The sequence below is a fragment of the Ptychodera flava genome, chromosome 20 (genome assembly GCF_041260155.1).
Source record: "Ptychodera flava strain L36383 chromosome 20, AS_Pfla_20210202, whole genome shotgun sequence".
Classification (NCBI taxonomy): Eukaryota; Metazoa; Hemichordata; class Enteropneusta; family Ptychoderidae; genus Ptychodera; species Ptychodera flava.
In genome coordinates, this window is record NC_091947.1 from 22,695,629 (window position 1) to 22,719,179 (window position 23,551).

Sequence of the window (23,551 nt, forward strand, 5' to 3'; positions counted from 1 at the left end):
TATGTGATGTTTGCATATTTTACTCAATGAATTATGCTTACAAGGCCAACACTTTGTTTTTCAATGTAGTTTTTGATGGAGAGAAGAATAAGAATAATATGTGTACATATTCCTGCAGAAAAAAATAATTGAAAATGTTATCAAAGATTAAAGTGAAAGACTTAAACTTTTGCTCAAACTTTCTGTAATTAATGAAACTCTCTACCATACTCATTCCAAATAAAAAATAAAAAGGGGTCATAGTGTAAAGTTTGGTACTTGATAAACAAATTACCTCACATTTATTGATACATGCATTTGACATTCAAAATCGCCGCCATCACATGAGGAAAAATACAATTTTCAATTTTCGAAAAACTATGTCAGTGAAAGTTTTGCTTACATCGAGAGCTTTAAAATTTAAAATGAGTCCCCACACATGGTAGGTCAGAAAAGAAAAGTAAAAATTTGAGAGTTCGAATATCTGTCCCGGAGGTGCATTCTACCTTAATTTCTAAATGTTAGAGTTCAGACTTGGTACCACAGGCTGTCTGAAATATTATATTCACTTGAAGAAGAGAGGCGTACTAACCTGATTTTCCTCAACTCTGATCCTAACAGAAGTGTATTCTTTGATGACATGTTATTGTGTTTTCTTCCCCACAGTATCAGTACATGGAAAGTGATTTGAACAGGGTTCTAGAGCGAACAAAGGAAATGGCAAATCTAATTGACTCAGTAAGTACTTGTGTAATATCTGCTTTTAGTGTGTGAGGTTTTGATATCATTAATCAATAAATCATAAACATAGGTTAAATGCACTCTCTGATAAATTTCGCAAACATTGCCTGCTTCTGTATTTATGTAGTGTTGTTTTAGAACTGAGACAGGTACTTTGAAATATTTCTGTAGAAATAATACAGTTCCTAAAAAAAAATCAAAGAGTAATCTAAAGATTCAGTCACCTTCATATTCCCAAATATTCTGGATGCTTCCATTGCGTAGAGTGGTTCAAAATTTTCAGGTGGTTTGACTTCTCTCATTGGTATATTACTGAAATCTTTGTGCATTTGCCAACATTAACTTTTGTATATTAACCCTTTATAAAGTGTGTGCATGTTGTTTTCAGTCACGGTAAGTTACTTGCATAGTCTGACCAAAGTGCTTACCATGTGTCCAGTGGGTTAATGCCTTTGCAGTTTAGTAGGATTGGGTAGCATTTGAAATATGTGGAATATCTTACTTCAAATAAGTCTGTAAAGAATCACCAAAAAAACACTCTATAATGGCTCTACTTTCTTTTACATGTGCCTACACGTACATTCTGTGTACCTTGAAAATTAATGTATAAACTCTCTCAACATCAGTATAGCTCTGATTGAAGTTTCAAAAACAGTCGTTTGTGTTTGATTTCTGTTGTCAAAAAAGCTTATAGTTGTACATTGACCTTTATAAGTCACTAATAAGACATTGAAAATGCACAAACATTTGACATTACTTTGGATCAGACTATCAATATACCTTTAGACAAGCCAGAAGGCTGTTACCATATATAATAGATGTTATGACATAGATATCACAGCAACAGAGCGCCATTTAGTAATGCTAGAAAGTTTGCTAAGTTATGCAGGTACAGTATGTATAGAGGGCTCCCATTTTAAATGTGTTTCATTACCAGTGATATTGAGGAAACAGCTGTGGTCATCTGGTCATCAATATCATTATAAGCGGGACAAAGGATCTACTATGCTGTAGCACTACTTGTGCTTACTAAACCATCAGTGTAAATTCTTTCCTAGGGTCTACAGATGCATTCAAAAACGGTCACAGCTCATGCATGTTGTAATCTGAGATAAATAATTTTTGTAGGGCACAACTTCCATGTGGATCTTAAAGTAAATTTAGACGGCACCAATTATTTTGACGATGAGATACAACTGGATATTGATACACTACCGAATTAGGTTTGTCAGTTTGCTCACAAATTTACCCTTTTAGTGGTCAACTTTTACAACTTTGCGCCAACATCAGACAGACTAAAACAGCAGGTGACGCAGCAAGATGTCTGTAAACTAATTTACTATGTAGTATGTTTATATCTTTACAGCAGCTATCAGTTTCAATGGTGATACACACAGAGACTGGTTGCCAAGTTTTACAAGCAGTTCAAATTCACTGAGAGGTGGTAAAAGAACGACGTTACTGCAAATTTAGACTCGGAGGACAGTGTTCTTTGTAGTTGAATATCAATAAAATTCATGACTTCAAAAAAATCTCCTCTGAGTCTAAATTTCGGTGAATTTGAACTGCTTGTAAAACTTGGCAACCAGTCTCTGTGTGTGTCACCATTGAAACTGATAGCTGCTGTAAAGATATAAACATACTACATAGTAAATTAGTTTACAGACATCTTGCTGCGTCACCTGCTGTTTTAGTCTGTCTGATGTTGGCGCAAAGTTGTAAAAGTTGACCACTAAAAGGGTAAATTTGTGAGCAAACTGACAAACCTAATTCGGTAGTGTATCAATATCCAGCTGTATCTCATCGTCAAAATAATTGGTGCCGTCACTGTAAAGTAAATTTATACAGATCATGTGCACTTATCTGTAGCTTCCTGCTTGTGATTTCATGAAAAATGGCTCAAAAACATAAATAAAAAAAAGTAATAAAAATGCTCTAACACTTCTCGTTATTGCTGTTAAAACATTGGCATTATAAAAGAGACCGTTGAATGTAAGAAATATTCTGCAGCTGTGTTGACATATTTTGTATCTGTTCTTAATATCAACATTTTCCTGGATTTTCGACCAGGATATAATTATTTTCATCGGCTTAAAACTGTTTTATTATACTCTTCACTTCTGTAAATTTTCACTTCGCATTATTATTTTTAGAAAACCCAATATAGACGCCAAAATTACTGAAGGTTTACGGCATTTCAAATTATTAACTGAAAATTTTGCTGTGGAACTACATGTCAGAATTTCAAGTCTTATGGCCGTTACCAGTTTAATGTTCAGAGTGTTTTATACACTTGGGCAAATGATATTATGGGTTACCGTGATTGTTAGTGTTGATAATATGAATGTTTTCCCATCATCATATCATATCTCTTATATGAGTTATAAATCCTACTCTGTAATAATAATCATTTAATGTTGCTTTTTTGTAGCACTATAAGCCATTGAATGTACGTGTTGCGTTGATTGGCGTGGAAGTGTGGTCAGATGGTGACATGATTGAAGTCAGCAGTGATCCAATGGTTACCATGGAGAATTTCCAGAAATGGAGAAAGGAGGAATTGTTGCCCAAAGTTTACAATGACAATGCACAGCTTGTTACGTAAGTCTAGATATTCATAAAAATCTTTAAAGATTTGCTCTATTGAATTTCAGAATATAACTGTGCACATGCATGATATAATAGACATTGTCGTAATCACCCAATCTCATAAACTATATACCATAGCCCTATTGCTTACAGTTATATAATAGACATTGTCATAATCACCAAATCTCATAAACTATATACCATAGCCCTTTTGCTTTCAGTTACAAATTCAGCTGGATTTCAGAAAGACAAAGGTGTAGTTTATTGGAGGATGATTTTGGATAATCTTGAAAGTCCTACAGTAAACACCTGAAGAATGAAATCAGTTGAATTCAAATCAAAACAGTTTTCAAATTTGTACACATTTCCACAGCTATAAATACGAAAGTTGCCGTCAAGTCTTAATCTCACAACATTTCTTTGTGTGGCTCAGTCTAGGAAACATCAATAAACCATTAGATGATCCCTCAAATCACGTATGTTTCTTTTGCAGAGGCCGCACATTTGAAGGCAACACCGTTGGCATGGCATCATTGGGAGGCATGTGTTCATCAGAGAGATCAGGTGGTGTGAATGAGGTGAGAAACAGTCACGTTATCTCATGTTTCATACATGTATGATATAACATATTTTATGCCCAATAGCAAGAAATCTCCAGTTCACTTGTTAATATGTGTTCGTAAGGAGCTTTGGATTGCAATGCTGTAAGGCAAAGATTATGATTATGTCTTGCTTCCTAAGATTTGAAGTGTTGTGAGCAACAAGGAGTTCACACCATTTTTATAAGGGATATCACAATACAAGTCCCTTCACACGAGCTTAACCAGGGATCTAGATTTTAATATGAAGGTGTTGTTCAGTTGATGTTCACCCTCTAGGCGCCACTCTGGCTCGGTCAATCATCATGGCATTTATTATACATCAGGTTTTAGTTGAGCTGCTGTTTGTCAAATTCACATTGGGTAAATTGTTGTTGATATGTGCGAGAGTTGTCCTGGTATTACAGCCCTTTATGAAGTGTAAACAAAGAAAGTTGAACGCTATCGTAGGGATTGTGATGGGTATTCTTGAATGGCAGTCTTTGGATGGTCAGGTGCAGGCAGTCTGGAATAGTCAATTTTACCAGAGAACAGCATCTTTCAATTAAGAATAATGTGAAACTTAAACAGAAAAGAGTACCTGTATGGTTTTTAGCTACTATAGACTATAGTCTATAGAAGCTATTGGGATGGGTATCCGTCCGGCGTCCGGCGTCAGTCTGTATGTATGTATGTATGTATGTATGTATGTCCGTTTGTGAGGCGTCCGTCCACTCAAATATCTTGAGAACCGCAGTACTTACTGATTTGATATTTGTGTGTGTAGTATAAAAATATGATTTTGAGAAACTAATTTTTTTAATTTTTTGATATTGTTGAAAATAGGCAAATTAATGCCAAAAAGATGTTTTTGGTAAAAAATCTTCTTCTTCATAACCGCTGGTTAGATAGCTTTGTTATTTGGTATACAGGTCCCTAGGGATAACCCAACTTAGATTTGTTCAAATTGATGAAATATGCAAATGTGTATTTTTAAGGAATTTTTTTGTCATTTTTGGTCAAATTTGACTTACATTGTATGTAATTCTTGTACTGTATAAACCCTATCAATTCACCCAGAAAAAAATAATTAATATGATTTTAAATAATTGAATTAATTAGGAAATCATCAAAGCCAAAATAATTTTAGTGTGGAATTATCAGAAAGTTCAACTTTTTTTAACAGTTCATAGTGAAATGCTTACCATCTTGGAGGATTTAAACATGTAAAGGCAACTTTCCTGAATCTCAACTTTGATATATTCTGAACCGTCATTTATTGTGCCCTGTATGTTATCTAAAAGAAATTGTTCATAATAGTTTGTCATGATAGGGTGGTCAAATAAAAAGAGATAGAGAAAGTTCTAATTTCCATTTATGGTTGACTTGGTAAGGATAAAATAACATTATTTTTTGAGGAAAAAATAGAGTGGTCAATTAAAAGAGTGGTCAAAGTGATAGGGGTTTTATGGTAAAGTTGGGCGGTAAGATTCCTCATGTGCTATTTATAGCAATTATGCAATCTGTGTAAACAGTGCAATGAAAGTATTACATGATTCCTTATAATGCTTTTGATGACCTTGAACTTCTTAAGTTTCAAACATTTGTCTCTTCAGTGTGCTTTCTCTGAGTACGTACAGTCTCAACTTATTCAACAGAACTTACTTACAATGTTAATTTGAAAGTTTAATGTGCTTGGTTAATAGGATGAAAATACTGATATTAAAAAATAACCAGCTCAAGATTCTTTATAACCTGACAGATATGCTGTTTTTTTATGACGTAAATCTTGATTTAAGCAAGTCTTGTTTACTTTAATTAGAATGTAATTAACTCTCCTTTATTAGCTACTATAGACTAATATAGTCTATAGAAACTATTGGGATGGGTATCCGTCTGGCGTCCACCGTCAGTCTGTATGTATGTATGTCCGTTTGTGAGGCGTCCTTCCACTCAAATATCTTGAGAACTGCAGCACTTACTGATTTGATATTTGTTGTGTGGATAAAATATGATTTTGAGAAACTATTTTTATTAATTTTTTGATATTGTTGAAAATATGCAAATTAGCGCCAAAAAAGGCATTTTTGGTAAAAAATCTCCTTCTTCATAACCACTGGTCAGACAGCTTTGTTATTTGGTATACAGGTTCCCTAGGGATAACCCAACTTAGATTTGTTAAAATTGTGATGAAATATGCAAATCTGTATTTTTACGGAATTTTTTTCCATTTTTGGTCAGGCCATCCTGAAATGAGCTATTAAAGATATCCACCTTCTTCATCAATACATGTGTCACAAAAGGTTATTCTCTACATAACACAGCAGAGCTCTGCCAACTGTTGAGTCGCTTGTTTTTTCAAAACCGCTGGTCAGACAGCTTTAATATTTGGTTTACAAGTCCCTAGGATGACCTTAGTGAGATAATTTCATACAGTCAGGAAATACTTAATTTTTATCCATGTCTATAGTAGCTTCAGGGACTTTGGCCTATGTTTATTTTTTTTTGGGGGGGGGGGATTAAAGTGCAATTTTTTGCCTGAAGCAAATGAAAAAATGTGATTTTCTTTTTGTGAAATATAATTGCATTTTGTGTTTCTAGCATCTAAATTCTTTACAGTGAAGAACTTGAGTGTTGTTGATTTAGTAGTGCCTTAAGGCACTAAATATTGATCAAACAGATCCGCATTCATGAGTCCAATATCAACTCAAATTCTCAACACAAACCTTGGATCTGGATCCTTTCAGTAATCAATCAGGCTTTGATATTGTATCTCACAGAATGACTTGCAAGATGGAAGCAGCTGGTAAAACAGATATTTATCTGCTGGTACCGTGTATACACTCCTGGACTTTAAATATTCCTATACTATATCATACATGTACCATATTTCATAAATCCCTCATGCATTGTATGCAGTTTTTAGTAATCAATATTCTAATACACAGGATCATGGGACACTAGCTGCACATGTAGCATCTACAATGACTCATGAGATTGGCCACAATATAGGCTTGTTCCACGATGCCAAGGAGAAAAATTGTACCTGCCATGCCCCACCTAGAGAAGGATGTATCATGGAGCCAGCCAGTGGGTTAGTAGCTGCTATGATTATCACTGTTATTACTGTTATCATAATTGTTGTTGTTGTTGTTGTTGTTGTTGTTGTTGTTGTTGTTGTTGTTGTTGTGGATGATGTTTTTACAATCATCATCATCGTCATCATCATTTGTCAGTGGGAAGATGTGACCAAACATTTCCCATCAAGCACAAGTAAACTCGAAAGTTGTTAAGGTTAGGGCTAGAAAAGGGACAAAATATGTATCTTAAGGCCCAGGGGGAAACCATTTTAGTTGTATCCAAAGGTCATGTCCACCAATCTTTGCTGATGTTTTATCATGATCACAATCACCTGCACTGTTATTGTAGCATATTACTGCAAAGGATTAGCAATCATGGAGTTCCCAACATAAAGATAGATTGCAGCAAGGAAGATTATAGGTATTGCAAGAGGTGGTTGACCTCATACTTTACATCATCCTTTCATGGCTGCAAGTTGACAAGTACCTTGACAGGTCACACTGGTGATTATCTCTCTCAGTAAAAAACTGTCTGCACCATATTTGTCCAAACACTGGATATTTACAAGAAACAAATATAGTATTTCTGAAGATTATTTCCCTAAGAAGATTATTCCAGCAGTTCTTATGGGTGAAGAGGATGTTTACTGTTCCTAGAAAATTCTCTTATATTTTTCCCAAACATTGTGTACCTCCTTATGAAAACTGCACAACAAACTGCTGTGAACACTGTCAACGTTCACACTTGGATGTCATTCAACTGAGCAACTCATGAATGGCGCCACCAGTGGTGAGATCTGTAATCTGTCTAGTACCAGTACTTGTCCAAGCAAATAGTTCTGTACAGTACATTAGGAGCTGTATCACGTTTACCAAGATCTTACTGACGTGAAATTTCAACAGCTCAACACAGCAGCTGTAATTAGTTATTCGTAAGTTTACATCACAAAAGAAAGAAAAAAACAAAAACCATCAAGTTCTGTTTTATTATTATCAAGTGTAGCCAGCAATTAAACAATAATTGTATCATTTGTCCCAACAGGACTATTCCACCGACAATCTGGTCATCTTGTAGCCATGAAGATTTCAGCGCAGCATTAGAAAAGGGACTAGGAGCATGTTTGTTTGACTATCCAAGTGAAATATACGGTGGTCCATTTTGTGGTAATGGATTCAAAGAAGAAGGAGAAGAATGTGATTGTGGTGACGTGGATGTAAGTCATTTACCTTACCACATGTCTGTTTACTGTCAAACTATAGGAAACTTTAACCTGAGGACCTTTATATGGAAGGAAGCATTCTGAGATGCTACAGAACCGTTGAACATCCTTGCCATCCATGTATTATTTATAAATTCTATGTATTAATATTTCTACCAATTAATCTATCTCTTTGTCAATCAGTGAATTAATCACTCAGTTAATTAATCAATCAGTTAATTACATGTGTTTGTCTCGGCTATCTTTTGGGGAAGCAAATCCATATACAAGGGCCAGTTTGATGGCAACTCTAGTGGCCCACTAGTCTTTCGTGCCGGTCTTTCTTTTATTCTATTGGTGCATTTTGACCATTATTGTCACTTGTCTGTTTGACAAAATGGAAAAGCACATTAGATGGTATGAGCAAAAAGAATCAATGGGACCACACCTCAGACCACTGGATTTGCTCTCCTAGCTCAATTTGCTTACTTCTTCCTACTTTTCCTCCCCAACACTGCTTGTCAGACTCATTCTCTGTTTCCATCACTCTTTTTTCACCCGTTCTCACCATCATGGCAACCAATCCATGTGTTTCTGACTTCTCTAAAACCGGTTATGTCATTCCTTCTCAGACCTGTGACAACCCATGCTGCAATCCTTTCAACTGCACTCTCCATGCCAACGCCACCTGTGCTGAGGGAGCTTGCTGTGAGGACTGTCAGCTGAAATCTGCAGGAACTGTCTGCAGGGATACTGTCAATGAATGTGATTTGCCTGAGTACTGCCGTGGATATACTCCAGAGGTATGTATGATAAGTGTTCAAGATTATCTTCAACACAGCAGGATGAATATTCAAAGCAAATATTTTCTTGTAACCACAGAATTTACCTACACTCTAGTTTCAGCATTCTAGTCATGATTCAAGCATAGAATGTATGCATAAAGTATATTTAAGCCTATATTGGTGTTGATTTACTAAGGAAGGGCTGCTACAAGACATGAACTGTACCAGTCCAGTGAATTTGTATTCAGTTACCAGCAATCAGTAACTCATTTCATTATATGCATTTACAGTGTCCTGCCAATGTATACAGACAGAATGGTGAATTATGTGCCAATACACCCAATGCTTACTGTTTTTATGGCGCCTGTATGACTCATGATCAACAATGCAATGATGTATGGGGTTCTGGTAAGATCTAATTCTTCTCTTCGTTCTTTTTACAGCTTTCCAATAATAGAATTTTGATCAACAATGAGGTTTTAGTGAGTTTTTTCGTGTGTACAATCACTGAGAATGGTTCATGGGAAATGTTTCACCCCTTCAGAAACTGAACTTGCCTCAGAAAGAAATAGCCTGGGACCATTTGTAGGGGTAGGCTTACACTTAAAAAATGTTAATTCAGTAAAGAATTGTACCAGCAGGACATATGTGCTTCAAATTCAGTGTAGGAAGTTAATTTCGAGAATGGCTTTCATTGAAAGTGAGTGATTCTGAAAAAGTATAATATCATCTGCTGAGTGTAGACTATATTTTTCACAAGAAAACCAAAAAAGTAGAGGTTTTGATTGAAATAATCAAGAATTGCAGCACAAAAAGTAATTTAGAAACAATTATAGGACATTTTAAGCAAGTAAAGCTAAAATACTGGGTTGCTAAAGTAAAAAATATAGAACAAATATATAGTATAGTGCTACTACCATCCCTTGAAAATGACCTTTCCGAATGTGGATGTTTGCTTCCACAGATGCCACGAGTTCACCTGAATTGTGTTATCAGGGAAATCATGTCAGAGGAGATGACTTATCGAACTGTGGAAAGGGCAGAGATGGCAAGTATCAGAGATGCGCTGAAGAGTAAGTATACAGCTTTGAGCTTGCAGTAGATCATTTCAGTGAATACCACTAGCTGTCCCCCAGATCTTGTATATTGTGCCACCGTAAAAAGATCACAACAGGAAATTTCTGCATATCAGACATGCTCAAAAGGCTTACACTGGGCTAAAATAATGTGCTTTGGCTACTGCTGGCTCTGACAAACACAAAGCAAAATGAAAATAATTTGACAGAATTACAAACAAAAATCCATGCAGAAAGGCATACAGGAATACATTGCTTCTATGCCTTTCTTATTATAAACCCATGGTTGTGCTGGGTTAAGGTCTGGTGAAATGGTCCCGGTCGTGTGACAGAATATCTTCCAGGAGGTCAATACTATTACACTCGCAACAAAATTGCAACCTAAAAGTACGCGCAAGTGTTAATTTTTTTGATATTTCTATGCGCGGCTTTCATGGGGTCATTTTGCGACACTCAGGTCACGCCCTCAGCGGGAGTCAAGGTTGGCCGTCTGTGACGTCACAGGTGTGTTCATTTACATCGAATAGCGGTCCAACGCCGCCTTATCTCTGCCCGGTATCCGCTAACAAAACAGGCTTCGCGCTGCCCATTCGCCACGTTCGCCAATGCGAATCGAAATCCGAAGTGGCGAAAAAAAATCGATCCTAATTCGCCACAGTGGCGAAACTGATTTTTGTTTAAAAAATATGGTAAATAAAGAAAAAACGTGGGTTTTTTAGTCTTTTGTTTAATCTGCGCTTCTCTCTCGGCGATTCGCAAAAACTGTGTCTACTTCCGTATTATTGCGTTCTTTCCGTCGCGTCGTACGTATTTGCAATCGAGCCAAGTCTCGCGAGAGATTTGACGTCATCTAGTCTAGTGTACAGCATGCATAAATGGCTCTCGCGAGAATTGAAACACACACACGCAATCGAGCCCTTGTGATAAATTTGACGTCATTTTGTCCAGTGTACAGCGGGCATAGGAACGCTCGCTCGCGAGAATTGAAACTTTTGCTATACATAGCAGACATACGCATTTTAATCGAGGCAACAAGGTTCGGTGTTATAGTTGATTTACACTGATTGCGGTCTAGATGTTCTGTGTTGTGCATTTTAATCACGTTGTGGTCGAGTTGCATCGCGTTCCTCGTGGTCCGGTATTCCCCATTGTTCTTCAATTTAGCCTCAGTAATTGCCGTCCCAACGACGCGTTCCGTGTTGCTGTCGATTTGTATCATGGAGGACTCTACCTCCATGATTTGTAATGATTTGTATCATGATCTCTACGTTCCGTGTTGTTGTTCGTTTTTAATGGTAGTCTCAACGTTCAGTGTTGCTGTTCATGCAGCTGATTTGCATCGTGGTTCCAACCTTCCGTGTCGTAGTTGTAGTGCATTTTAATCACGGTCCCATTTACGTTTTTTACTGTCGATTTGCATTGCGGTCACGACGTTCCGTGTTGTAGACTAGTGCATTTTAATGGCAGTCACAACGTTCAGTGTTGGTGTTCATGCAGTTGACTTGCATTGCGGTCCCAACCTTCTGTGTAGCGAGTAGCCAGGCAGGCTCCGCCGAGGGACCGTGGCCGATCGTACGAACCAGCCGAGACAAGCACATTATGGTTCAAACACTCCACACTTGACGGGAACTTGAAAAAGTTTACAGTTGAGCCGTTCATGTTCTTGCCGCTGTCACAGCCACCAAAAGAACAACGTCTATCCAAAGTGAAGGAGGACACTGTCCTGATCATGTAAGCGGAAACCCTAGAAGTTACCCCCCGTGGGGAGCTTATGGAGGTGTGAAATACTTCACTTCCCGTTATGAGATACGACGTCGGGCAAACTTCGGAAAGCCGAAAAAAGTCGACTGGAGAGGCTCGGGGGACACGCCCACATTGCATTTTTCCTTTGCCATATTCATAATCACGCGCGCTAAACGAAAAAGAAATGAATGCAACTGTTTTATAGACCATCAACTGTATTTTTGTGATTTTGCAACATGGGCATTTCACCAGACCTTTAATGTATGGTGAACTCTTAACTGCACTTACCACAACCCATAGAGGATACTCAACTATTTTCTGTGCAGGCAGTTGTGCTTTCTCACAAGCATGCTACTGTAAACTCAAGCCCTTTGGATGCATGATAACATACCAAGTAGCAAACTGCTGAAAAATAATTCAGAACATTTTTGGATGAGCAGCTTGTCTGCTCTAACAAAGCAGAAAGAAAAATTGGATTTTTGGCTGCTGTTGTGAATATGTGAGCTACATCTATCACAATCTGTTAGCAATAGAGCCTGCATAGCATAGCAAACTAAGGAACTTTTTCTGCTTTGTGGAATTGCAGGGATATCCTGTGTGGAAGACTTATGTGTCAAAATGGTCAGAATTATCCAGTCAAAGGTTCCTTGGCAGTAACCAGGCTTGGCTTTGTCTACATTGACGACAAAATGTACGACTGCAAAGCAGCCAGGATAGACCTTGGAAATGACGTCCCAGATCCTGGACTGGCCCAACCTGGTACAAAATGTGGCGAGGAAATGGTAAGTTGAGGAAACCATGCTTGTTTGCATGCTCAGCCTCTGAGTTAAAATTCATATCAGACATTTATACATAAAGTGAGATGACAGTGCCTACGAGAGGAAAATTACATGCCATGAATGAAAATGTTGACAAAATCCGAAGATGTTGATCACTTTCATTGAATAATGGTCTTACCTAGGTTTTGAATTTATTTTTTCCAGATGTGCCTGGATTACGAATGTCAAACATTTGCCGAAATAGGTATCAAGAATTGTCCATACAACTGTTCTTACCATGGGGTAAGTGTTAAGAGTGAAGACAACCCCCTAGTGTACTCTACCTTCTAAGCTGACTTGACTCCAAAGTTTTATCCTAGACTCCGGAAAATATTTCATATTACACTACTATAAATTTGCATAGGGCTGATCAAGGAAATTCAAGGAATTTTGTATGGAAATGTAAAGGTTTGAGGCTCAAAAAGTACGGTGCTGTGCAATAATTAAAATTACTGCCGTGGTTTGATGTGATGTCAAAATTTTCCTCCCCTGCTGAAGGATACATGTATGTCACAACAGATATCTACCTGTACTTTGACAGTATCTACTAATTGTAATGAAGACTTGAATTGATCACTTTTCATAGTGTGATGACTGAACAACGGTACTGCAAGTAGATTTCAGTGTTTCAACACTTTAGTCATACTGTTGACAAGGACAGAGTTACAGGATTCAAAACTTGGTTGAGGATAGGTTAAATTGCCTTTCACCTGTGGCAGATTGCAAGGTGATAACCCTGGATGCAGTCTAGTGTAAAGTGACTGATTGTAATGCCACATTCGTAAATTTCTGAGAATGAATTCCAGGGAAGGCTTTCCAGTGAATTTTGAATGGGGGTTGTTCACCCGTTTTTAAAATCTATGACCTAGTATGTAGAGATCCTGTTTTTATTCGCTTTCAGTTTGGCTGTATACATTTGGGTTTGTACAATTCAAACAACGGATCCAACACCATTTTATGCTTACACTTGATATATACAATTCCTACTCAGGCAAAATATTTCCCTCTGCTTCTCCCATGTTACAGAGTGCAAGGACAGTGACCTTCCTGTAAATAATCAGAGAATGCATAATTTATCCAAATATCGTTCAATCTTTATTGATAGGTTTGTAACAGTAATAACAACTGTCACTGTGACAAGGAATGGGCACCTCCATACTGTACCTCTCCTGGTTTTGGAGGCAGTGTTGACAGTGGTCCTATCAGACCCCCAGCAGAAGGTAAGACAAGGTGCCTTTCAAAGGCAGAATACAATCGAGTGATGAGTCAGTCACCATTAAATGTTAATTTTGTCACATTCTCATGATAGTCATTGTGTGACATTCAGTCATGTGTGTCTCTTGTAGCTACATCTCTTCTTTCGCATTCTCAGCATTAGTTTTATGTACATGTTGTAGCTGCTTAAAAACTTTTCTCAGCATAGATGCCATTTCAGCTATTCTGTTCAAATGTAAACTGCTTTTACTCATTGTACATCTATCAGTTTCGAATATCCTCTAACATGTAGAAAGATTTTCAATAATTTTGATGAGCAGTTTGAGAGAAATTATCAGAGTTTCATTTCTACTTGACAGTTGTCTTTTGAAGCAACAAGTTCCTGTTACCACAGCTTTATATGCCAATAATGCCACTTTTTGAACTATAACTAATGTTGAGCACACTGTCCAGATGAGTTTTGAAATCAATTCAATTGATTGCATTCGGTAAACGTTGTGATTTCTATTGATGGACATGACTTCAGTACTGTATATTCAGAAATATAGGAATTGCTAGCATACCCATGAAGTACAAGTGTAAGGAATAATGGATCTGTGAATGTGAATGCCAACGTAGAGAATCCTGTTGACATTGTTTATAATCACAGTGAATGTTGAGAAGAACACTGTTGGAAAAATACTACGTACTATAAATATGGATCTGCATCTTTTTCCCCAGTTATAAACATGTATGGACTTTGAAATATAATTCTGTTCCTGAAATGGGCTGGACATGAAGTCCTCCTTGCATTTAGTCCTAGGCATAGTTTGTATGATCTGTTATCATGAATTGAAGGATACCTGACTTGTTCTCAAAGCCAGCTTGGCAGTAACTCAGCCACAGTACTACATCTCAGTGATTTACAACACAACCTCAACAGATACTCTTCCCCGACCTTTCCTACAACGGAAGCTTTGGTCATGGAACACACCTGACTCACATCCAACACATCATGTAAACAAGAACGCAAGTCTCCAGAAACCCAGACATGAATCATTGTTGCAAAGCATCATCAAACAATAAATTGTCTCTTTCTTTTGCATCAGCTTGTATGCATATTATACCCAGTACATGCACCCCATCAGTACCCCTTCCTCTACCTTCAGAAATCTTTTCCCTATGATTTTTTTTTATCCAAAGGAAAAGAGAATATAGTAATTTGTAAAAATAAACTGTTTCAGTCTCTCTGTCTGTCTGTTTTCCTTTCCTTTCCTTTGGTGCTTCCTTTTCTTTGCATGTCTGTGGAAAGCAATGTGTTGTCATCATTGTCTGCATACCTTTCAAATGTAATGTTTTTCTTTCAACAGACAGTTTCAGCCCAAAATATTCCTGGTTATGACTCTTTTGTTCTAGTGGTATGTGCCGCATGTGTTTGCAGAGTCTTTCTGCATTGTATTTGCTCCCCTCCATTTTATCATGGACATGTACTTGTTTGTGTTGATTTTGTTTGTCAATTTTGGTTTTTTTCCCCTGAAACTCAGCATGGCATCTGTGACAATTTGTGTTTCTCTCTTTTTTTTTTAACTTTACAGCACTAACTACTGAACCAAGTGTCTTAACAGACATTACAGATTTTCCATCCACAGATTATCACACTCAAGTCATAATTACGAAACCCATCTCAGGTAACCCAAACAGTCAAACAGCCCACCCATTTTTCATCGTCAAAATCGCTTGTTGTTTGAATGCACCAGCCCAACAGAGGGCGCACTTCAGGACCTATGATTCAAAAGCAATCACAAAGGCGAGAATGTAACATTGGTGCATTACAATCCAATGTCAATGAATGAAGAGAGCGTTGTTGGAGTCATAGCATGCTGGCTCCATTCTGACATCTGTGGCTGGTTACAAGTTCAGGCTTGGCTTTGAGTAATATTTATCATAAGTATGCAGATCTTCCCATTTTTTTTACACAGAGATGTGATCACATGAGAATGTGCTTCTCCCTGATAATTTGGTTCATTGCTCTACTTCAGTTCATTTCCACACTGTGTATAGAGTTCAATCTGAAACAAGCTAACAGTGTAACTCTGAAATTCAAATTTTGAGAAAAGAATTAGGGTTTTTTGACATTTATGAGGATTCCAGAATTTGAATAGATCTGCAAGCTTACCTCTGCCACTAATGTGGACTGAAGCATTTTTCCTAACTAACCCTGACATCCCTGCAATCCTTGCAGCAGTTGTGCGATCCACTGGCGATAGATATTGTAGGGGTCAGTCAACTTCACAGGGAGTGTAGCGGTGAACAGGCCTCCTCTCAAATGGGAAGCCCAGTGGAGAAACGTAATGATACACTTTCTTTGCAGAGCCAACATCTAGTGGTACTGTACTGGTCATACTTATCCTGTGTTTGGTTGTTGTGCCGTGCCTCTTTGTAGTGGGCATCTGTCTGTTGTATCATCGTAACAGGATCTATGCCTGGTGGCGCAGCAGGCACTACAAGTAAGTGACACCGTGCTGTTTCGCTTGTCATTGAACTGACAAATGCTGTGATTTGTTTCAATAATTGTATTCTTGGAAACAAACTTTTTTCATAAAAGTGTGTGAAAATACAAAATGTGAACTTACTGCCACAATTGTGTGCAATATGTAGTGTTATTGTTGACAGCTGCTAGTCTGTAGACTAAAACTGTAGTCGTCAACAGTATGTTGGACGTAGCACACAATATAATTTGTATTAACAAGTTGAATGCGTGACATTTTGATATGACAATGTGAGTAGACCAAGAAAATGCATATTACAGACAGATCAAAATGCCAAAGAGTTCATATATAAATCGTTACAGCTGTAAATGAATTTTAAAGGGAAGGGTGTCGTCCTGTCTGTAGCTGCACATTTTCTTGTTAATAAACATTGCCACTTCCCAGAAATTGGAGATGAATGGTGTATAAATGTGAAGCGAATTCAGTATTTGATGCATGTCAATAGTTCACCAGTTCTGTACCTTTCCAATCGCTGCAAGACTGCCAAATTAACTTTGATGGCGTACCTTTGTTTACAGGAAGCTTTTACATTGGCTGTGATTACCAGTATCAATACAGCCTCCATTTTGAAATTGTTGATATGCACAAGGGATCTTGGGATATGTTGTGCAAAGCAATTAACAGACTCATTGTATGGGTTAGATAAGTAGAGCCATAGTTTGGTGGCTGAACATGCCCAAGTAAAACAATTATGTAGGGCTTATCAACTTACAGTGCATACTTCGTGCTATCAATAACTTTCTTGGCTTCAACACACAACAGCTATGCTGTTCAATCTATATTGTAAAGAGTTATTTGTATAGGTGAATGCTGACCATAGTCATAGTTCTGTTCCTTTAAACAGACAAACAGAAGCTGATGCCAATGGAGTACATCCCAAGGGGCAGCCTGACGTTGTAAAGACACACCAGCTTACAACAGCAACAGCAAAGCCACAGACACACCCACACAGCAAGCCCAAACCACCAGCCAAGACGCAAAACCGACCAATACACAGGGTTCCATACACCGGTAGTTTTGACAGGCGATCGTTAGAAAGAAAATCATCAGAACGCAATCAGGGATTCACAGAAATCAATATCAATGGCGATGATCATGCGAATGGCGTATCGCGTCCTGCAGTCCCCCCGGCACGGCCGATGGCACCCCCAGCTGCAGCCAGGTCACAGCCAAGCAAAACTGATAATGCCAGACCAGCCCCACCACCTAAACCAACCAGGGGTGGACAAAACGCATCCCCAAGCAAACCAGAAACTCCATCCAGACCTAATAGTCTACCTCTAAGACCTGTTGCGCCGGGAAGACGGGCACCTGTTGTGCCAAGAAAGCCAGCAGTACCCAGAAAACCTCATCCTAATGCTACAGTTTGCTAGTATTTGTAGTTAGTGAGTGGTAGAGTAAACTGTAGCATAGAAATATCTGTAGAGTTACAATTTACAAAGTTTTTTTGTTATGGATGAGCAAAATCTGACAAATTTAATCAAGTGGTAACAGTTTTTCCATATAATAGGAAAGAGAAATTTTATATAATGATCAAATGAGAAGTTTTTAAGAAAACAAAAGCCATGGGGTTCAAAAACTTACAAATAAATAAATAAATCATGATGCCACTGTTTGTTGTGAAAGCAGTCAAAGTAGCAGTAGTGCTGTGTTTGTCGCCAGACTTGCATCTCATTGGTGCAGCCACCAGATGCAGACAAGTTGGTATGCAAATAGGGCCACATCACAAAGTGTGATATTGTCGGAATATATTGGTATGTCAATTTTTTTAGCCATGTGTAGAAGTATATAGAAGTTGGCAGCACCACTCTTTCTAATATTTTTGTTTTTGAATAACTATTTAAGGTAGGCCTCAAAACCAGTATAGGCTTTCCACACATACTCTGAAAAATTACACTTAGCATTTTAATTTCTGAATGAAACCAAAGCTCACAGCTGTGTGAAAATTTGCAACTAGTGTAATTATGTGAATTAAAAACTAGTCACGAGGAATTGATTTCGGACAGTCACATGTGGCTTCCAGTATTTTTGACCTCATGTCGTCATATCATAGCCATTCATACCTGAAGAGGAACAGTTTTGTAATCAATAATATGAATCAAGGAGGAGTGTTCTTGTCGTCATAAGAATGTCATGTGATTGGAAGATAGCCAATTAAATCATAGATATTTGCATATGCAGTATTTTTGGATCATGCCTTTGTGTACACGAAAAAAACGTATTTGCCATGCAGCAATTATGTGATCACTTTTACAAATATGCAACATGAAAATGGGGATTTTTCATATTTTGCTGAAACTTCTTGGGGTGAAGAACTCTTAAAATATCCCGTAGAATGGTACCCTGTTTTGCAGTGTAGACTACTGGGTAGATATAGTGTTCTGTAGGGGTGATACACTGATCATACAGGTGTGTACAAAAAATGTACTGTAGGGATCTACATATATCATCAGTTGTGTGTTTCATTTTGAAAATACTTCATGGGTACTTGTTAAATCTTTGAAGTTGTTGACTATCAGGAAACACCCATGTTCAGGCATGATAATTTGTCAACAGCAATCACCTGGTTTATTTGCATATCAGAGAGTGCCTCAAAGTTCAAGAAAACAAGAGTTTTTGTATTTCATATCTCCTCTAGGCAAGAAATCCCAGGCCATATCTACCACATTGCCTGCACAGCTGCATTTTAAGAATGCAAGAGAATAATAACATAGACTGTGAATTATGATCAAAACTGACAAATCTTTGCGTCATGTGTGACAGAGTATGTCACAGCATAGACAGTAGAAGCAACACTTTCTATGGTCACAGGAATGGGACCATGGCTTTTTGAATGTGGCAAGAAAATCTGTACATTGTAACTCTAAACCATGGCCCATAATGCAAACAACAATTAGTAGGAACACTAGTTACTAAGTTATACTGCAATTTGATTACAGTGTGAGAAGCTCAACTCAGTAGAAAATTTCTTCACAAGTTCTACAGTACATTTACATGTGACTACAAATGGCCAAGACTGTCCTTCTGAAAAGTGTGTTCTTAGATACTTACAATCTTCATTCTGCCAGGTGAAAAACTGAAAAGTACATGTAATGTTTGGCATTGTGAATCATTCATAATCAAGGATTGACAATCAATTAACTGCAGGTCAAAGGTCAGCATCCAAACAGAGGAAGTGTTAGGGGATAGCCATGTGCTGCTGCAGTGACCTTTGACCTATTACAATTACTTAATTACTTATTGTATCAAGAACACATTCCATGTGTACAAACTTCAATAGTGCAATGCTGTTACAAAGTGTAAAATGCCGAATCATTTTTTGTCTTATGCTGCTTATTGAAGCTCAAAGTAGTGCAAACATTACACTCCATGGGTATAAGACATGCCGTTCTTCTTGAAAAAAACTATTTACAAACATTTATGAGCACAGTTTAATTTAATAGCCACATTTTAAACTTTTGTAAAGTAACATATTAACTATTGGAAACACAAAAACCCACAGTAGTTTGTTAATGTTGTGACACTCTTACAGTTACAAATCTTTGCTCTAAGAGAAAGCAGGAATATCATGGCTTATAATTACAGCAACTTCCATGACTTTGATTACATATTGTAGTGAAATATCAAAGCTTGAATTGTAATATTGTGAAACATTAGATAATCAAGGGGACATTCATATATCATTGTGTTCTCTGAGATACCTGCTTTCATCATTCCCTTTACTCAGTCAGTGGTTTTATTTACTTTGCCATCTGTGAATGGACAAAAGAAATATTTTTTATGTCAGATTTTTAGGATTACTCTGAGTTCATACTGTGAACTCCCAGGGGCACTTTTAAGAGGAGGAAATCCAGTTGTTTTACTCAGTGAGGTTTTTATAATGAGGAATAATTGTTACAGAAGATTGGGCCATGTTTGTCAGAGGTTTTGCAAGCTTGTTTTTGTTCATTTTTACTTTTGTGTGAAAGCAAGCTTTCTTTATGTTGAATGTAAATGTTTTCAACAGAGGCTGATTGAGAATTTGTTTCTCTTTTCTCTTCATTTCCTTTTGATGTTTGATGAGCAAAAGCATTCAGTTTTTGACCCCTTTTTAATTAAAGTGCAAGTTATACAGAAAATCTTTCGTTGTGTAGATGGGCTATGTACTTAACCATGCATTTTATATTGATGTACATGAATAACGCCGATGAAGTGATTCTTATCTTCCTGACATTGTGATCACCTTCACCAACTTAAATTATTACCAACAGTATTTCATTGATACCATGGCGCCCTCAATGTCACCTTATGTAATCCCTTTGTTTTTAGGACTGCAGACAATGCACAGATTTGTTGTTGATATTGAATTTTCACTTTTTTTCCTTTCTTTTTTTTGATTTTTGTCTATGTATGTCAATTCACATTCAAGCTTATTCAGAGAATTTTGCTAGAACCCAGTTTTTGTGTAATTTTATTTCTCATTATTCAAGAATATATCATTTTATTTTAATAAGTGTTTTGGTGGAGGTTTGTGCAAAAGCGTTCTTATTTTGTATTTTAAAACAATTGTAATTAGTCAGACATGAAGTGTTACTGTCAAATTGCAATATAGGCGTAATGCTAACAACAAGGTATGTCCTTTATGGCAGATATACCACATATACCACAATAACTGTAAAGTTTCAGAATGAATACATCTATAACAACCACTGTAGGCATATGTCATGCAGGCATGACATGTAAATTAGAATATTACCTTATAAATTGCACAAATCTGAAATAGCCTTGCCTTTAGTCTGCATTCTTTCTTGCATTATCCAACACCCTGAACTCACATCCCATGCAAGTCCATTTCTCTCTCAATCACTCATCGACACAAATTTCTTGAAAAAATCTGAAATGTCACTGACAAGATTGGTTACTCAGCAACTATACCATTCAAGCTCAGAATGGTGCCAGATTCACTGAACCCAATCTGTCCATTTAAACATTGTTTACCTTTTCAGTTATCAAGTAGACAATCACAGCATTCTATCTTCATGCCAAGACTAATCCTCCATGGTACCAGTCAATCAAACTATTTCTAAACTGTTTTGATTCATATTTTCCAAAAAAATTGGTTTTTCTAGGCTTGCGGTAACAGATGAAATTCAATTTCAATTTGCTTGGAAAAAATGAGTTTAAACCGCTCCAGTGTCCATGGTTAAACCAAGTAGATGTACAATCGTGGACCTTTCCCTCAACAGTTGCCACATCAGTATTCTTGATATCTGTTTTGCATGTGAATTCTCTTTATACCCAGTGCAAACTGTCTAATCACTCAGCACAGAATGAAAGCAATTCATACTTCGTAGAGACAAAATAAGAAAATATCAGAGATGATGATAGTAGTAGGCTCATATTTCTGTTGTCCAATTGAAATGGAAAGTTCATGATGTGTGAGTGAATGTGGTAAACATGATGTTAGCTTTATACTGAAGGGAATTTTTTTCTCAGGCCACGTTTTTCTCAGGCTACGTTGCAGTCATCGTGTTCATGTACAACACAGCTAATGAGATGCTTTGAAATCCTTGCCATACAAAATCATAGTTATTGGCAAAACGTATAAACTTTGTCAGCCATACCATGCTTCAACTTTTGAAAAGTTTTTCAGCACCATTCACAGTAAGACAGTAATGTTTATCATGAAAAAAAAAATGAAAAGTCTTGGTTACCACCTGACTTCAGAGTAAGAGCCATAAATGTATAGTTCGAATCACCTGAGACATTGTGAAAGCTAGGATCTATCGTATAAATATATCCAGAGAATCTAGTGGGAAATCTCATGCGAGTACAGAAAACAAGTTCACACATACCTAGAATGCAAATTCAGATCAAACCCAAAAACCTGACAGGAAGCACACTTTTATTTTCAAATGTAGATACTTCTTTGTAGGCTTTTTAAATTTCCATTACTAGACTTTGGATCAATAAATAACTGCCACTCATGGCTATTTGAGTTGGATTTAGCTCCAAAAGTGGATCAAAAGCCATGAATTGTCATAAATCCTGACTTGCCGTGATTTTTTTCTTGCCAATTGCTGCCTAAACTTTCTCTTGCTCCAAAACATTCCAATCTAGCCACTCTTGTACAATGATTACACAGTTATGGACAAATAGTGTAACCCTGCCGATTCAATTAGTTAGATCATTATTGAGAATAGGGATGGTAGAAAGCCTATAACCCATAAACAGTATGAACAAAATATAGATTCATTAAAGAAGTCTGTATTTATGGAGAAATATTTTAGATGCCACCTTTGAGGAAAAATTTTAAAAACTATAAAAATCATATTGTCACAGAGGTGAAAGAGAGAGAGTTGAATTTTCATTGTTGAATTCATAACAGGCCATACTTTAACAGTTGATCTGCCTATTTTGTTTACGCACAGCTTTAACTAATTCCGGTTTGTCCATCTTGTTACATTTTCCATATCATTGCAGTTGTGTTTAAGTGCTCCAGGGTGTACCAACACCTACGAATGTTATCCAAAACTGCATAGATTAAAATGAATAGTCTAACCATGTTTTCTTCACAACTACCTGATTTGATTGTTCCGTATTTTCCCTTCTAACCTGACCTGACCTGAAGACAGGGAAGTAATCAATCCCAAATAAAATATTAAGATTGAAATTGTCTTTTGCACTCTCTCATATCAACATTTACATTTGAAATTTAATTACTTTCTTTTTAATAACAGAATATATCCATACATCTCATGTGACATTCTTAAGTATTGAGGAACCTTTCCTTTGACTGGACCAGCTCAGACCATGTCAATTTCTTTCACTGTATTTAAATTTGATTTTGTGCATTTTATATCATTTAATTATTAAATAAGCTTTTATGAGTTCAGAAAGAGTGAAAAGCAAGTTTATTAATGCATTGTATTGTAGAATGTGCTAATAATTTTCAATATTAAAAGTACTATATGCTTATGATCTTGTGTGGGCTCATACTTTGTTTGAAACCAACAAATGCAAAATTGGCAGCTGCAACTGTTGTATTTGATATCAAGTTCTACACTGTACCTTGTAAAGCAATAGATTGCTGACAAAAAAACCCATGAAAGTCAAGGTGCAAATGTCATTTCTGAGTAACAAGTCCAGACTGGCAGAGGAAAGAAGTATACAAGTTTCATTAACCCTTTGAGTGCCAATGTCAATTTTTGTTGCCTATTCAAATATTTATCCTGTACAAT

At 37.0% G+C, this 23,551-nt stretch overlaps 1 protein-coding gene across 4 annotated transcripts in view; it reads left to right on the forward strand.

Moving 5' to 3' along the window:
- LOC139120337 (disintegrin and metalloproteinase domain-containing protein 12-like) overlaps positions 1-23,288 on the forward strand; it is a 68,151-nt gene extending 44,863 nt beyond the window's left edge. The window contains exons 8-21 of one of the 4 annotated variants that reach the window (XM_070684671.1): positions 646-717; positions 3,152-3,321; positions 3,803-3,887; positions 6,836-6,981; positions 8,010-8,181; positions 8,799-8,969; positions 9,242-9,359; positions 9,916-10,024; positions 12,357-12,552; positions 12,754-12,831; positions 13,694-13,808; positions 15,378-15,470; positions 16,154-16,289; positions 17,158-23,288. In XM_070684671.1, coding sequence (XP_070540772.1) covers positions 646-717; positions 3,152-3,321; positions 3,803-3,887; positions 6,836-6,981; positions 8,010-8,181; positions 8,799-8,969; positions 9,242-9,359; positions 9,916-10,024; positions 12,357-12,552; positions 12,754-12,831; positions 13,694-13,808; positions 15,378-15,470; positions 16,154-16,289; positions 17,158-17,704 — 2,208 coding nt within the window. In that variant the 3' untranslated portion in view covers positions 17,705-23,288. The remainder of the gene's footprint in view (positions 1-645; positions 718-3,151; positions 3,322-3,802; positions 3,888-6,835; positions 6,982-8,009; positions 8,182-8,798; positions 8,970-9,241; positions 9,360-9,915; positions 10,025-12,356; positions 12,553-12,753; positions 12,832-13,693; positions 13,809-15,377; positions 15,471-16,153; positions 16,290-17,157) is intronic. The other 3 variants (XM_070684672.1, XM_070684673.1, XM_070684674.1) reach the window with 3 other exon arrangements.
- The last annotated feature ends 263 nt before the right edge of the window (positions 23,289-23,551 follow it).